A 13,889-nucleotide genomic window follows, 5' to 3' on the forward strand; every position below is an offset into this window, starting at 1 on the left:
ACCCAAAGTCCAAAGTTCCATAAGACATTGCTGTGGTGAGAAGTCAATGCCCAATAGAATTGTATGTACCACTGGGATCATGGTAGGCACTTAACAATTAAAAGTTTATACTGTGAAAGTATCTAGAGTTACTTTCCTTGTTACCTATAACTCTTGAATTCTTGAGAATTCATTCATGAGGTTAGACCCAGATCAAGCTCAGAGGCACCGCTTATTGTACTGTTACCATGGTAACCAGTAGCCAAAGCAAGGTAGCCTCTATTCTCCGTCATGAGCTGGACTCTGCCACCAGGCCTTCTCTGGGAGAGATGGCTCCATACTCTTGGCCACCAGCTCCCAGGTGACACTTTTCATTAGGAACTTCAGCATCCTGGGCCTTTGATCCACTCTCTTTATTTTCCTTGTCATAGTCCTGGTTGGAGAGGAAGAGGGAAAAGTTTCAGGGAACAACCAAGTATCTCGGAACTCCCTCTTGTAGAGACACTTGCGTAAGAAGCTTCACCCTTTAAGCAATGTCAGGCTTCGCGCTTAGCCTTTTCCCTGCCCGGTTTGTGAAATCCTGATTTCGTGGGAATGAGGCGAATACTAAGGAGTGTTAACGGAACAAGAGGCTCTGGAGACGCGAGTCACCCTGGCCGTGGGACTCAGTGCAATCATACGGCTTGGTTCCCAGGTGGGAAGCATTCCCCCACACCGTGGCCATTGGATAGTCCCTACAGGCTCACGTGTCTAAATACTGATCTCCAGCTGGTAGTACCATTTCAGGAGATGGTGGAAATTTGGGGATGAGAGGCGTAGCTTGAGGAAGGAAGTGAGCTGCTGGAGGGTCAGCCAGCTTCCTGTTCCTTCTGTCTTTCCTGATTCACCTAGGTGTAAATCGCCTCACACTCCCACTGCTGTGGGGCCGCTGGCCACCAAGCCTTCCCTGCTGTAGTGAGTCTATCAGCCTGTGACTATAAATGAACGCATCCTCCCTCCGTCCCTTTCTCCCTCCCTCCCTTCCTTAAGTGGCTCCTGCCAGTGTCCACTCATAGGAAGCAGAACTCTAACTAGCCAAATGCACGTCCTGTCTCAGAACCCCTAGTACCCCCATCAGGATGTCACCTACCGCTGTCCTGTCTCAGAGCCTCCCCACCACCACCCCCTACACCCTCAGCAGGATGTCACCTACCTCATTCTGTGCTCTGTAATACTCATTTAGCACATACTGGTGTTTGGGTTCCGTAAGACCAAAGAAGGTAGCAAGTCTTTCACCAAGGAACTCACAAGCTGGAAGGAAAAACAAGCCCTTGGGGACACAGAATCGGTGACTGAATCTTACTATCAGCCAAGGTGCTAAGAGTCTAGACTTATTTGCAGATGGCCCATTATGCCATGATGAGCCTCCGGAATAGCCAGGACCACAGGCATGCACCACGATGCTCAGAAAGTGTTTATCATCTTAAGCCAGAGCCCCACATGAGAACCACTGCAGTGTGTTCCTGCATGTTCTCAGCCTATAGACTTGTATATCTTTTATTTGACCTAGGGCTCAGGCAGGAAACCTAAAGTTATGGTGGAGCTTCCTTCCAAATCACATCAACCTTTTCTAACTAAAGCATAGAACTCATGGGAAGATACCATTTTTTTAAAATCAGTATATTATGATCAGGGTTTGATTTGGATCCCCAATAGAACTTCCATATTACAGTCGCTTTGCCTTTGTGGAAAACATGTACTGTCATCCCCCACCATTGCCTCAGCCCAACTGACCAAATCAGTCCTCGCTTGGTTTTAGTATAACTTTTTTTTTAATGATTACATTTCTTTAATAGCAGTTTTAAAAATGGGGAAACATATAAAGAATATTTGAAAAATATGACAGAAATTTAAGATCATTGGAGGTATGCATGTTTTTTCTTTATTTTTTTACATTTTATTTATTTTTTATATATTTTATTAATTTATTCATATTACATCTCAATTGTTAGCCCATCCCTTGTATCCTCCCATTCCTCCCTCCCTCCCACTTTCCCCCTACTCCCCTCCCCTATGTCTGTGACTGAGGGGGACCTCCTCCCTCTGTATATGCTCATAGGGTATCAAGTCTTTTCTTGGTAGCCTGCTATCTTTCCTCTGAGTGCCACCAGGCCTCCCCATCAAGAGGACGTGGTCAAAAATGGGGCACCAGAGTTTGTGTGAAAGTCAGTCCCCACTCTCCACGCAATGGTGGAGAATGTCCTGTCCATTGGCTAGATCTGGGTAGGGGTTTGAAGTTTACTACATGTGTAAAAAATGCAATTGGACCTATATTTGTCACCATGCACAAAACTCAAGTCCAAGTGGATCAAAGACGTCAATATAAAACCAGAGACACTAAATTGGTTATAAGAAAAAGTGGGGAAGAGCCTGGAACACATAGGCACAGGAGACAACTTCCTGAACAGAACACCAACAGCCCAGGCCTTAAGGTCAACAATTAATAAATGGGACCTCATGAGGTTGAGAAGCTTCTGTAAGACAGGAGACACTGTCAACAGAACAAAGTGACAGCCTACAGACTGGGAAAAGATCTTTACCAACCTTACATCTGACAAAGGTCAAGAAATTAAACACCACCAAACCAAATAACCCAATTGAGAAATGGGGCTCGGAACTAAACAGAGAATTCTCAACAGGGGAATATCGAATGGCTGAGAAACACTTAAAGAAATGCTCACCCTCCTTCGTCATCAGAGAAATGCAAATCAAAACAACTCCAAGATTCCATCTTACACCCATCAGAAGGGCTAAGATCAAAAATTCAAGCGACACCACATGCTGGCGAGGATGTGGAGAGAGAGGAACACTCCTTCATTGCTGATGGGAGTGCAAACTAGTACAGCCACTTTGAAAATCTATCTGGTGCTATCTCAGAAAACTGGCAATAGGGCTTCCTCAAGACCCAGCTATTCCACTCCTTGGAATATACCCAGAAGATGCTCCAGCACACAACAAGAACATTTGCTCAACCATGTTCATAGCAGCCTTATTCATAATAGCCAGAACATGGAAACAGCCTAAGTGTCCCTCAGTAGAAGAATGGATAAAGAAACTGTGGTACATATACACTATGGCATACTACTCAGCTATTAAAAACAAGGAATTCCCAAAATTTGTGGACAAATGAATTGAACTAGAAATGATCATAATGAGTGAGTTAACCCAGAAGCAGAGAGACTCAAATGGTATATACTCACTTATATCTGGACACTAGCCCAAAGGGCATGTCCCATGAAAGTCTTCACTTACCAGGAAAGTGGGTCAGAGGGGAGGACATCCTATTGGGACTCTAGGTGATAGAAGCATGGGAGAATGGGGAAATAGAAGGATCCAGAGGGTCCTAGAAACCTACAAGAAGAACATTATGATGGGCAGATCTGGGTCCAAGGGTCCTGATCAAACTATGGCACCAGCCAAGGTTTTAGTATAACTCATAATCACTGTTGTGATCCCCAAGCTTGCCTCAGCTAATCAGACTTCCACAGCTCGCTTAGGGTCTGCTCTTTATGTCAGTTTCCCAGGGTCTCCCTGTCTCTAGTGCCTGAGTTCCTATCCTGAAACTGTGAGCACAAATTACAAGCACATTTGCTACTCTGTATTACTCATTGAAAATCAAACCCTGCGAAAATATCACCATTTGTCTTTGTGCTTTGGCGTCCAGCTCAGTGTGGGCATGCAGTAGGAAGTCAGTAATGTCTTTTTAATGGACGAGTAAAGAAGTGTTTGTAAAAGTCACATTTTGTATTTTCTCAGAATACTGAAGTAAAAAGTAATTTTTCTCACTATCACATTCACAGGCAGGCACATCAGAAGGAAATGAGTCATTAGACATTTGCCAATTGAGTTCAAAAGAAAACAAATGAAAGTAAAACAAACTCCGATTCTATGAACGTGTAAGTATATGGGCCATCATTCTGTCCCCGGGAGGGGCCAAGAAAGCTCATATTTATATTAGAGTAACTGTGATGGGAGAGCTTAGGACTGTGCAGTGCTACACTCTGTTTCCAAACCTGGAAGTTTGTCAAGATGGAGAATAAACCCGGGAAGGATGGACTGTTAGCTTCTGCTGTTCGGGTCTTTGACCCATGAAAGAGGAAAGCTGGTTTTGCACAGCTCTCAGGGTGATAACTAGAACGATGGCATGGACTTCCAAAGAATAAAATTTGGACCAAGATAAGAAAAAGATGTGCGTGAGGCAGTGGTGGCGCATGCCTTTAATCCCAGCACTCAGGAGGCAGAGGCAGGCGGATCGCTGTGAGCTTGAGGCCAGCCTGGTCTACAAAGCGAGTCCAGGACAGCCAAGACTACACAGAAACCCTGTCTCGAAAAAAACAAAACAAAACAAAAACAAAAATAAAAAATAAAAAAACAAAGTGAGTCCAGGACAGCCAAGGCTACACAGAGAAACCCTGTCTTGGGGGAGGGGGGAGAAGAAAGAAAGAAAAGACAAGTAAAAAAAAAAAAAAAGATGTGCTAACCATCTTTGTTTTTAGGCAGTTCAATCTTTAGCAAACAGTGTAGACCAGTAAACATGCCTAGAACTGTGATTCCTGTTCCGTTTCTGTGGTAGGAACAACACAGGGACTAAGGGTGACTCAGAAAACTGACATACGGTGTAGACCTGAAGAGATTGTGAAAGCTGGGTTGGCTTGGGGGCCATAACAATGACCAGTAAGTAAGTCTTTTTTGTTTTGTTTTGTTGTTGTTGCTGTTTGAGACAAGGTTTTTCTGTGTAGCCTTGGCTGTCCTGGACTCACTTTGTAGATCAGGCTAGTCTCCAACTCACATGTCTTTGGGACAGCTACCACATGGACTTAGAAGTGACTTGGCTGTCATTTCTGAGTCCTGAGAAGTGGGGGGAGCAGCCAAAAGTCTCACCTGTCTTGGGGGGGAATCAATTAATATGTATTTAGGACAGAAAGAAAAAAAGAACCTTAGTAGTACTTACTAGAAATTGAATTGCGTGCGACTCGACCTGCCCAAAACCAGAAGTATGACTCCCATGAAAGTTTAGACTGAAAAATAGAGAGAATTCAACTTAGGGTACTTAATAACAAGTGGGCAAAGGCACTTTCCACCAGGCCCGACAAGCTGAGCTCAGTCCCCAGACCCCATATGGTGGAAGGAAAGAACTGACTCCTTTAGGTTGCCCACTGGCCTCCACACGCTCACCATGACATGTGTACTCTCAACCCCAACAATAAATAACTGTGATAAAAATTCTAAAAATCATTACTATCAGGAATAGTGACAGAAGATTCTTTTTTTTTTTTTTTTTTTTTGTCTTTTGAGACAGGGTTTCTCTGTGCAGTCTTGATTGTCCTGGATTTGCTTTGTAGACCAGACTGGCCTCGAACTCCCAGCAATCCACCTGCCTCTGCCTCCCGAGTGCTGGGATTAAAGGCGTGCGCCACCATGCCCGGCGTGACTGGAGATTCTTATATGGAGATTTTAAAAAATGTATTGTAATGTTTAATTTTCTCTCTTATCAATGAGAAAACTTACCAACCAATGGCTGTCTGCTGGCTATATATGATCAAGAAAGCAACCATGGAGACCAAAAGCATAATATCAAGCCGCATTTCTGTATAACTTATCCAGATCAAGCTCTCATTTATTCCCATCGTCCTACTGCTACCGATGCAATGAGCTTACCAGGTCATACGTTGAGTTCTGTTCCTCTCTTTCTTCATCTTCCTCTGTGCTGTATTCTTCCATGGTGTCTCCATCAGCAAAGTAGATAATCCTTTTAGGAGTAGTGTCTTTATAACATCCACTCGTTTCTGATTCTGACTGCTGGAAATGGTCTCCATCCATAAGGGATCGCCTGGGTAGTTGAAAACAGGATGCCCTAGGACAAGTTGCCCAGGGCAGGGTTTATATATAGCTGGGAGGTTTCTAGTTGTTTCCAATCAAGGTAAAAGACAGCGTTTGGAGGTAATCATGTTATCGATCTTCGTTCTTCACATCTGAGAGGAGTGTTTAGTCTCTATCAGAATAGAAGAGATTCAACTAGTAAAAATGTGGTTATTGGATGTTTGGACAAAAGGTTCTTGCATGTTTGCCTGATCTTTTCATCACTGCAGCTCCCACAACTGCTGGTAGGAGGGAGCCACTGCCCATCAAAGCTTGCCAATCATTCCAATCGGAGAGGCAACACAGGGAACATTAACAAGCACAGATTCTGCACAGGCAGGAGAAAGTATTAGCAAAGCCTGTTTCAGTAAAGAAGCAAAATCCAGAACATGTAAAGAGTTACTACAATGCAATAGTTATGTAAAAGATAGACCTCACATGGCCATGAGATTTTAACAAGCTACCAAAGATGAGTTAGATGGCAAACACAGGGAAAAATGCTCATGCCATTAATCATTAGCTAACTATATGCTGAAGCCTAATATGATGTCCAAATGTACCCACTAGCGTGGGTAAGAGTTAATAGGACTAACAATATCAGGTATTGGGTAGTGTGTGGAACAACTGGAGAACTCATGGATTGCCAGGTTAGACCTACAGTAGTCCCCAAAGGCCCAGGTGTTTCAGATGTGACCCTCAGCCTGAAGTGACACAACAAAATGATAGGACTTCTAGGAGGTGGGGTCTGGTGGAAGGAACTGGGGTCATATTGGATCGTGGTCCAAGAATGAAGTTGTGCAAGGAGAATTTTGAGTGCTTGTTAAAAAACAAAACAAAACAAACAGCAACAACAACAAAAAAACAACCAAAGAAACAAACAAAAACCTCCAGGAAAACAAGAGTCTTGTGACCTCCAGTTTCCTTAAATCATGGAATTGTTGGATTGTGTTCGCATACTCCACCCATCTGTAATGGATAGGAGTAAGTTTACTTCAGATTACTCATTACAACTGGCTACTGTTGCTTGTTTATATGCCACGTGCAGCTTGTCCGCCAAGTGCAGCCTATCCTTGCAGTTGTACACGTTACTCATATGACTTCTCCTAGGCCTCAGAGTGTAAATTGATACTCTGAATAAAGTTGGCAGTAGTCCACCTCCTTTACTGGCTCCATTTGCCCATGCCCCACCACTTGTAGAGTGTGATAGGGTCATGTAGGATGCACCCTTGAAGGGTCTCTGGCTTCCTCTGCTACATGTCCCCACCATGGTGTGCTGTGCCACCATAAGCCCAAGCGACCAACCATAGACTGAAACCTCTGAATCCCTGAGCCAAATGAAGTCTTTACAAACACTGGAAAGCCATGTGACAATTTCTTAAACACTAACCACACAGTTACCACTTACTCTTATAATTCTTGCCTTTGATAGCTACCCAAGAGAAATGAAGAAAAGTGTAACGTGTACGTGAATATTCATCTCGCCTTGAAAGCAAGTCAAAACATCACTCACTGAGACGAGCAAACAAAAGGTGGTTTATCCGGTCGATGAAATGCTACTTAATAATTCAACACTATAAACAACTAACGCTTGCGGTACAGTGAATGGCTCTCAGGAGCATTATGTTAAGTGAGAGAAGCTAGTCATTGCACGGTGCAGTTCCATGTATGTGATGCTTTAGGAACAGTTCAGCATTTGCTAGGAGTGGGGGTGAGGAAGCAGAAAGAGTAACAACGAAGGGACCAAAGAGAACATCTTCGATGGCAACATTTCTATAGATGTCATGATCTTGTAGGAGTTACCCATCTGCATACATTTATAAAAGTTAATCAGATTGACGTTACTACTTAATTTCTTAAATGTTTATTTGTGCGTGCTTGGGGGTGGGAGTGAGGTGGAGTGGGGTGAGGGTGGGGTGGGGATATATTGTGACATTGAGTGTGCAGGTCAGAGGACAACTTTAAGAAGTTGGTGCTCTCCACGCTGTAGGCCCCAGAGATGGAGCTCAGGTAATCAGGTTTGATCACAAGCACATGGAGCCATCTTGCTGCCTCTAACTTTACTATATTTAACCAACATCAACAAAACTGGAAAGATTTGGTGCCAGGATACCTATATTTAAAGTCTTATTGCTTAATATACCCACGTGGAGGTATGCTCATCTATATAATAATAATAATAATAATAATAATAATAATAATAATAATAATAATAATAATAATAATAATAATAATTACTACTACTATTATTATTATTATTATTAATACAGAATGATATAGTCCCAAGCTTATCTAGTCATTATAAAGACATCAGGTAGAACAATTCTTAGAAAATAGTCTTTAATAAAAGCTAGCTATTATTAAGCGTCTATCATTACCTTAGTAGTGTATGTGGCAGGCATCAAAGCTGTAAGCACACTTACCTTTTAAAAATAATATTTAATATATTTTAAGATTATATGAGCAAATATAGAAGATGTAGCTGATTTGGAATAGTTCTTTTTTGTTCCAAACATACAGAAATCCTTGCTAAAATTAGCAGATGAAACAATTAAATCATAGCTGCACTAAGAAGGGGTGAGGAGGAGGAGAGGGGAGTGGAGCAGGAAAATATAAAAGAAAGAAAGACAGGCAAGCCGGGACCAGCTTAGGTATCAGAATCAAAACAAAGCAGGAGAGAAAGCAAAATGGGATCGGAAGCCCAGGCAGTTCCTGGGAGTCTCAAAGTCAGACACAGCCCTTGGGGCTGCAGTGCCAACCCAGCATTGATGGGAGAGCCCAAGTCATGGATGCCAGGAATACAAGAAGCTAAAGGGAAGCAGCACACGAAAAACTAAGATAATAAAATACTGCCGTCTCTATGATTAGCAACCAAAGAAACTCTCCCAAGGCCTGTAAAAGTAGCAGAGTAATTTACCATATCCTGGAAACATTCTCCTGGAAAACAAGCAAAGAAACAGACAACAACCCTGGACCCTAGGCCAGCAGCACACATTGATATGCAGCCGGTTCAGAGTCATTATACATATGATAAACTAAGACAAAGCCAAGGGACCTAAAACCAGTGTGAACCCCAGAACTCTGCTGAACGCACAACAGCCCCACCTTGGAGTTACACTTCAACAAAACAGGGCATCCTGAATCTCTGCTAAAAACGACCTCTGATGAGGATGTACTTGTGGTAGAAACTTCGAAGCCACATGAAGAAACAAATCATCATAGGAAAGCACGGCAGGTGTAAAAGCACCGCATCTGTGTTAGTCAGCTTTCTGTTACTGTAACAAACTGTCTGGGACGATCAGCTTAAAAAGAGAAAAGATTTGGTTTGATTCAGGGGTTCAAAGGGAGAAGAAGCTGCTTGCTTCATGATGTTCAGGAGGCGAAAAGAGAGGGAGTACGAAAAGTTGATGTGTGCTGCCGGGGGCCTAACTTCCTTCCACTGGGCCCTACTTCCTAAAGGACCTGTTGCCTCTCAATAGCACCCTTGGTTGGGCACCACATTTTCAACAAATGGGTCTCTGTGTAATATTCAAGATCTATAACAGACCTGATCCAAGAATTAAGAATAATAAAAAGAAAGAAAAGAGAAGAAGGAAAGAAAGAAAAGCAGGGTATAGTGGCACATGCCATTAATCCCAGCACTTGGGAGGCAGAGGCAGATGCCTGGTCTACAGAGCAAGTTCTAGGACAGCCAGGCTACCCAGAGAAATCCTATCTCAAAAGACCAAACAAACAAACAAACAAACAAAAGAATAAAAAAAAATAATTAAGTGGTGTGAAAGCTATTCTTGTTTGTCAACTTGACTACATGTGGAACTAAAAATCCCCAAAATGGTGGACTTAATTTGAAGCAGAAAGATTCACTTCTAATCAGGAGTTTTTAGTTAGGAAGACACAATTTTTTTTTTTTTTGAGAAGGGGTTTTCTGTGTAGCCCTGGCTGTCCTGGGCTTGCTTTATAGACCAGGCTGGCCTCAAACTCACAGATATCCACCTGCCTCTGCCTCCCAAGTGCTGGGGCTAAAGGCATGCGCTACCACAGCCCAGCTGGAAGACACACTTTTAATCCAGATCTAATCTAGACCACCCCACCCACTGGAAGCCTATATAAGGAAATGGAAGAAAGAAGCATTTGCTTTTGCCTGCTTGCCCATTCCTTCACCGGTATGACAGCCTACTTCTTTTGGATTCCAGCATATACTGAAGACCAGTTGAGACATCCAGCCTCACAGACTAAATAACTATGGGACTCTTGCCCCTTCCATTTGTGGCCAGCCATTGTTGGATTAGCTAGCCTGCAGCCTATATATCATTCTAATAGATCCCCTTTCTACATAGAGAGATTCATTCTATTAGTTCTGTTACTGTAGAGAACACTGACTAATACAAATGGTAACATTAAAGTGAGTCTGTGTATGTCTGCTGTGTTCAGAAAGACAAAGAAAAATGTAACACCCACAGAACAGGTCAACTTGAAAAGAGACTAGATAGGAATTCTATAAATGTACAATCCACATAGGAAAGCTTGGATATAAGTTTAAATTGGTGAAGAATCCCAAGGAAGCTCCCAAAAGTTGTGGCATATGAATATAGGTAAGAAAGCACAACGGCTGCCTAATGAGAGTTTTGGAAGCACTGATCGGGGAAAGGCAGAGGCAGCAGTTTTATCAATTGTCCGTGAGGGCAAAGGACACAGTCTTCAAATCTGAGAACAGAGAATCCTCAGGGGGATGAACAGGCATGAAATCATTATAGACAATGAAAATTCCAGAAAAACATTTACTTACTAGTAGTCCTGAGAAAGACCCTCACGGATGCTATGTAAGCACTACTGCTGGCATATATTTACAACCCAATGGAAAATAACTAACTGGGCATTAGAAAAGAGAAGATAGCTTATAATGGTGTAGCCATTAGAGTATTGGCTAACTTCAAAGAGACAAGGTCTATTGGACATTGCATTCTTGTCAAAAGGAATTCAGTAACCAGCAAAAACAGTGATTGAGAGAGTGAAGTGATAATCTCAGGCCCATGAAAACACAGTTAATAATTCTTGCTGTCTTCACCGAAAGATCATATGTCAAAAGGAGCAAGAGTGATATGCAAAAATCAATATTAATAAAAGCAGTAAAATTAAAGCCACAATATTAACCCTTAACACAATTTCAGTGGGGACAGTATAAAGATAAAACAGTATTAAGTATTACACAGTAAAAAACATGAACTAATAGCTTCTAAGCATTGTTCAGAGAGAGGCCAGATAGGGTATGTTGTTTGGCACACCTGAGAGCAATTTAAAGATCACTAGAAAAAAAAAGGAATTAGAATGGATAATTTTACAACTAACAGGAGAAAAGTAAACAATCACCCTAAAAGAAGGCTAAGCATGGTGACTCATGCCTTTAATCCCAGCACTTGGAAGGCAGAGGCGGGCTATTTCAAGGCCAGCCTGGTCTATAGATCGAGTTCTAGACCAGCTAGGGTTATCAGTGAGACCCTCTCTCAAGAAAACAAAAACCAAACAAAACAAATGAAGACAAGGAAGAGGAGAGCAAATGGAAAGCTCATGAACAAACATACAAAAAAAGGAAGGTATTAGGAATACATCAGTGGTAGAAACCAATGTCATTCATTGTTAGAATCCCTTTGAAAAGGCTGAAAACTCAAATTTCAAAAATATTTTATCAGCACCATAAGCATGAGTGGATACACATGTGCTCATGTATAAAGCTACCTGTCATTTTATTATTCTTGGAGGCACAAGTCTTACAGGTGCAATTCTGAGTTCATGCCTCAGGCAAGGTGAGAGTTCTAGATGCCTGGAAGACAAATGCATTAAATTCACCTTCTGAGGCCCAGTGACAGGATGCTGCACCTTCAAGGGTCACTGAGGAGGCCGGAAGGGTCCACCTGTTGTCCCTGACTTAGTGCCAGCGTATTACACAAGAGCCTCAGGTAAATGACAGGAAGGGAGAGCATCATTTGGTTTCTAATGACACTGAGCACTAAATAGACAAGTCTCCATTTAAATGTGTTAAGACCAATAGTGTATGAAGCCTACTAGTATCGAACAAGTAAATATCATACATGCCACCAGAAACAAAATGCATTCTATGACAATCCAAAGGAAAAAAAATATTTTCAGAAACCAACTCACATGATCTGTTTTTCCTTCCTTTCGGTACTTTGTTACCTTTGGGGTTCTCAGCATTACATTTGATGCTAGAAGCTGTTCCACAGATGGCCAGTTAATCACACCCAGCTGAGGCCAAGCCCAGTCCCTGTGTGTGCTGACGTGGAAGTGTTCCTGTTGGCTACTCTTACTGACTCAATCAGCAAGGAAGCCACCGACTCCCTTTGTAAACTCTGTAAACCCTCAAGGCCAGAAAGTGGCCAAGCTCCTGACTAAGGAGCTCCAGTAGACAGTCCTCCTCCCTCAGATCTCTCTAACTGTCCGAACAGGGTTTCCAGCCTCTGTAACGGCCACAAAGGTCATCTCCAGCCCCTCAATAGGACCCTTTTATGCCAAGTTGAGGTGAAAAGTCTGAACAAAAGCCCACCAATCCCTGAGTTCCCCCAAGCTCAGGACTTGAAATCCCATCATCCTCAGCCTGGAAATCTCTGGCCTAGAAAGATCCGCTCCCTAAGAAATTCTCTATAAAGGCTGCGTGTGCTCAGTTCCCTGCTGTCTTCTGGGAACAGAGGCCATCAACTCTGGATCTGTCCCTTTCCACCCTGGCTCTCCCAATACATCTCTTTGAGGAGATTTGATGCCTTGTGTGATTCTCTCAGTGGAAGAAGCCAAGAAGCAATGAAGAGAAGAATGGAAGAAGGACTAAAAAGTGGGGCTGAGGTTCCTGAGCTGCTCAGCTCAGCTGGGGATACCCTCCCCTGGGAGCTGCAATGCCTCTGATGAGGGGGCTTCCTCTCAGAGCTGTGTGGCTCCTGGGCTCCCGTGTCTCAGGACACATTTCCATTAGGATGCCTTCTCTCCTCAGAGTCCTGGGCTTCTGAGTCCAAGGATGCTTTTCTTTCTTTTTTAACTAATTAATTTTTATTTTTAGGTACATTGGTGTTTTGACTGCCATGTATGAGTGTGAGGGTGTCAGATCCCCTGGAACAGTTATTACAGAGAGTTGTGAGCTGCCATTGTGGGTGTTAGGAATTGAACCCTAGGTCCTCTGAAAGAACAGTCTGTGCTCTTAAACGTCAAGCCATCTCCACAGCTCCCACGCACCAGGATGACTTTCTATCCAATCAGGAAGGCCAACAATTCTTGTGTTTGTCTTACAGGGTGGGAAGGTTTGCTATATTCACACGGTCAACATTGACCAAACCTGGTGCCTCACAAACTTAGTTAGCTTTATATTAGAGTCACGTGGGTCATGATAAAAGTCCCAAATACGTGCTCTGCAGGCCCCTTAGGTTCATCCCAGTTCCCGGGGGAGGAACCCAGGCACCTGAATTCTGTGGAGCTACCCAGGTGATCTCAACTTGCAGGCAAATGTGAGGACCAGTGTGTCTGAGAGTGGGAAAAGAGTAACTTTCAAATTCAAACAAAGAGTTGTGGCAATCAGTAAGGTGGTGAACTACAGAAAGCTTAAACTTCGGGTCAGTTCTAGAATGTTCTGTGCATTATTTTCTAAGAAGGTTCCTTACTTTTTACTTCAGAGCCCTGCCTGTTGGCCTTCCTGCTCTGATGGAGAGTGTGTCCTGAGACCTGGGTGCCCAGGAACCACACAGCTCTGAGATTGGAAGATATCCCAATGGAAGGGCATCCTGAGACATGGGTGCTCAGGTCACTGCACAGCTCCAAAAGGAAGCAGCAGTGCAGTCCCCAAAGCCAGGGTCTCCCCAGCTGAGCTAAGGATCTCAGGAGCCTCAGTCTCACTCTACATCTTCGCTTCTTTCCCTCTTTTCATTGTGTCTTGGCTTCTTCTGATGAGAGTCACATGGGGCAGCAAATCTCATAAAAGTGGGTTTGTTGGGTAGGTTCAGGGCATGGAGAGTTGAATC

General features: G+C 43.1%; 1 protein-coding gene across 1 annotated transcript; it reads right to left on the reverse strand.

Annotated features, from left to right (window-relative positions):
* Positions 1–241: 241 nt before the first annotated feature.
* Fam177b (family with sequence similarity 177 member B) lies at positions 242–5,838 on the reverse strand. Its single transcript, XM_051148374.1, has 4 exons — positions 5,677–5,838; positions 4,970–5,036; positions 1,172–1,269; positions 242–412 (listed from the first exon to the last, which is right to left on the reverse strand). The coding sequence occupies exons 1-4, from the start codon at positions 5,836–5,838 to the stop codon at positions 269–271; spliced, it is 471 nt and encodes a 156-aa protein (XP_051004331.1). The 3' UTR covers positions 242–268.
* Between the last annotated feature and the right edge of the window lie 8,051 nt (positions 5,839–13,889).

Source organism: Acomys russatus, chromosome 6, assembly GCF_903995435.1.
Source record: "Acomys russatus chromosome 6, mAcoRus1.1, whole genome shotgun sequence".
Taxonomy (NCBI): Eukaryota; Metazoa; Chordata; class Mammalia; order Rodentia; family Muridae; genus Acomys; species Acomys russatus.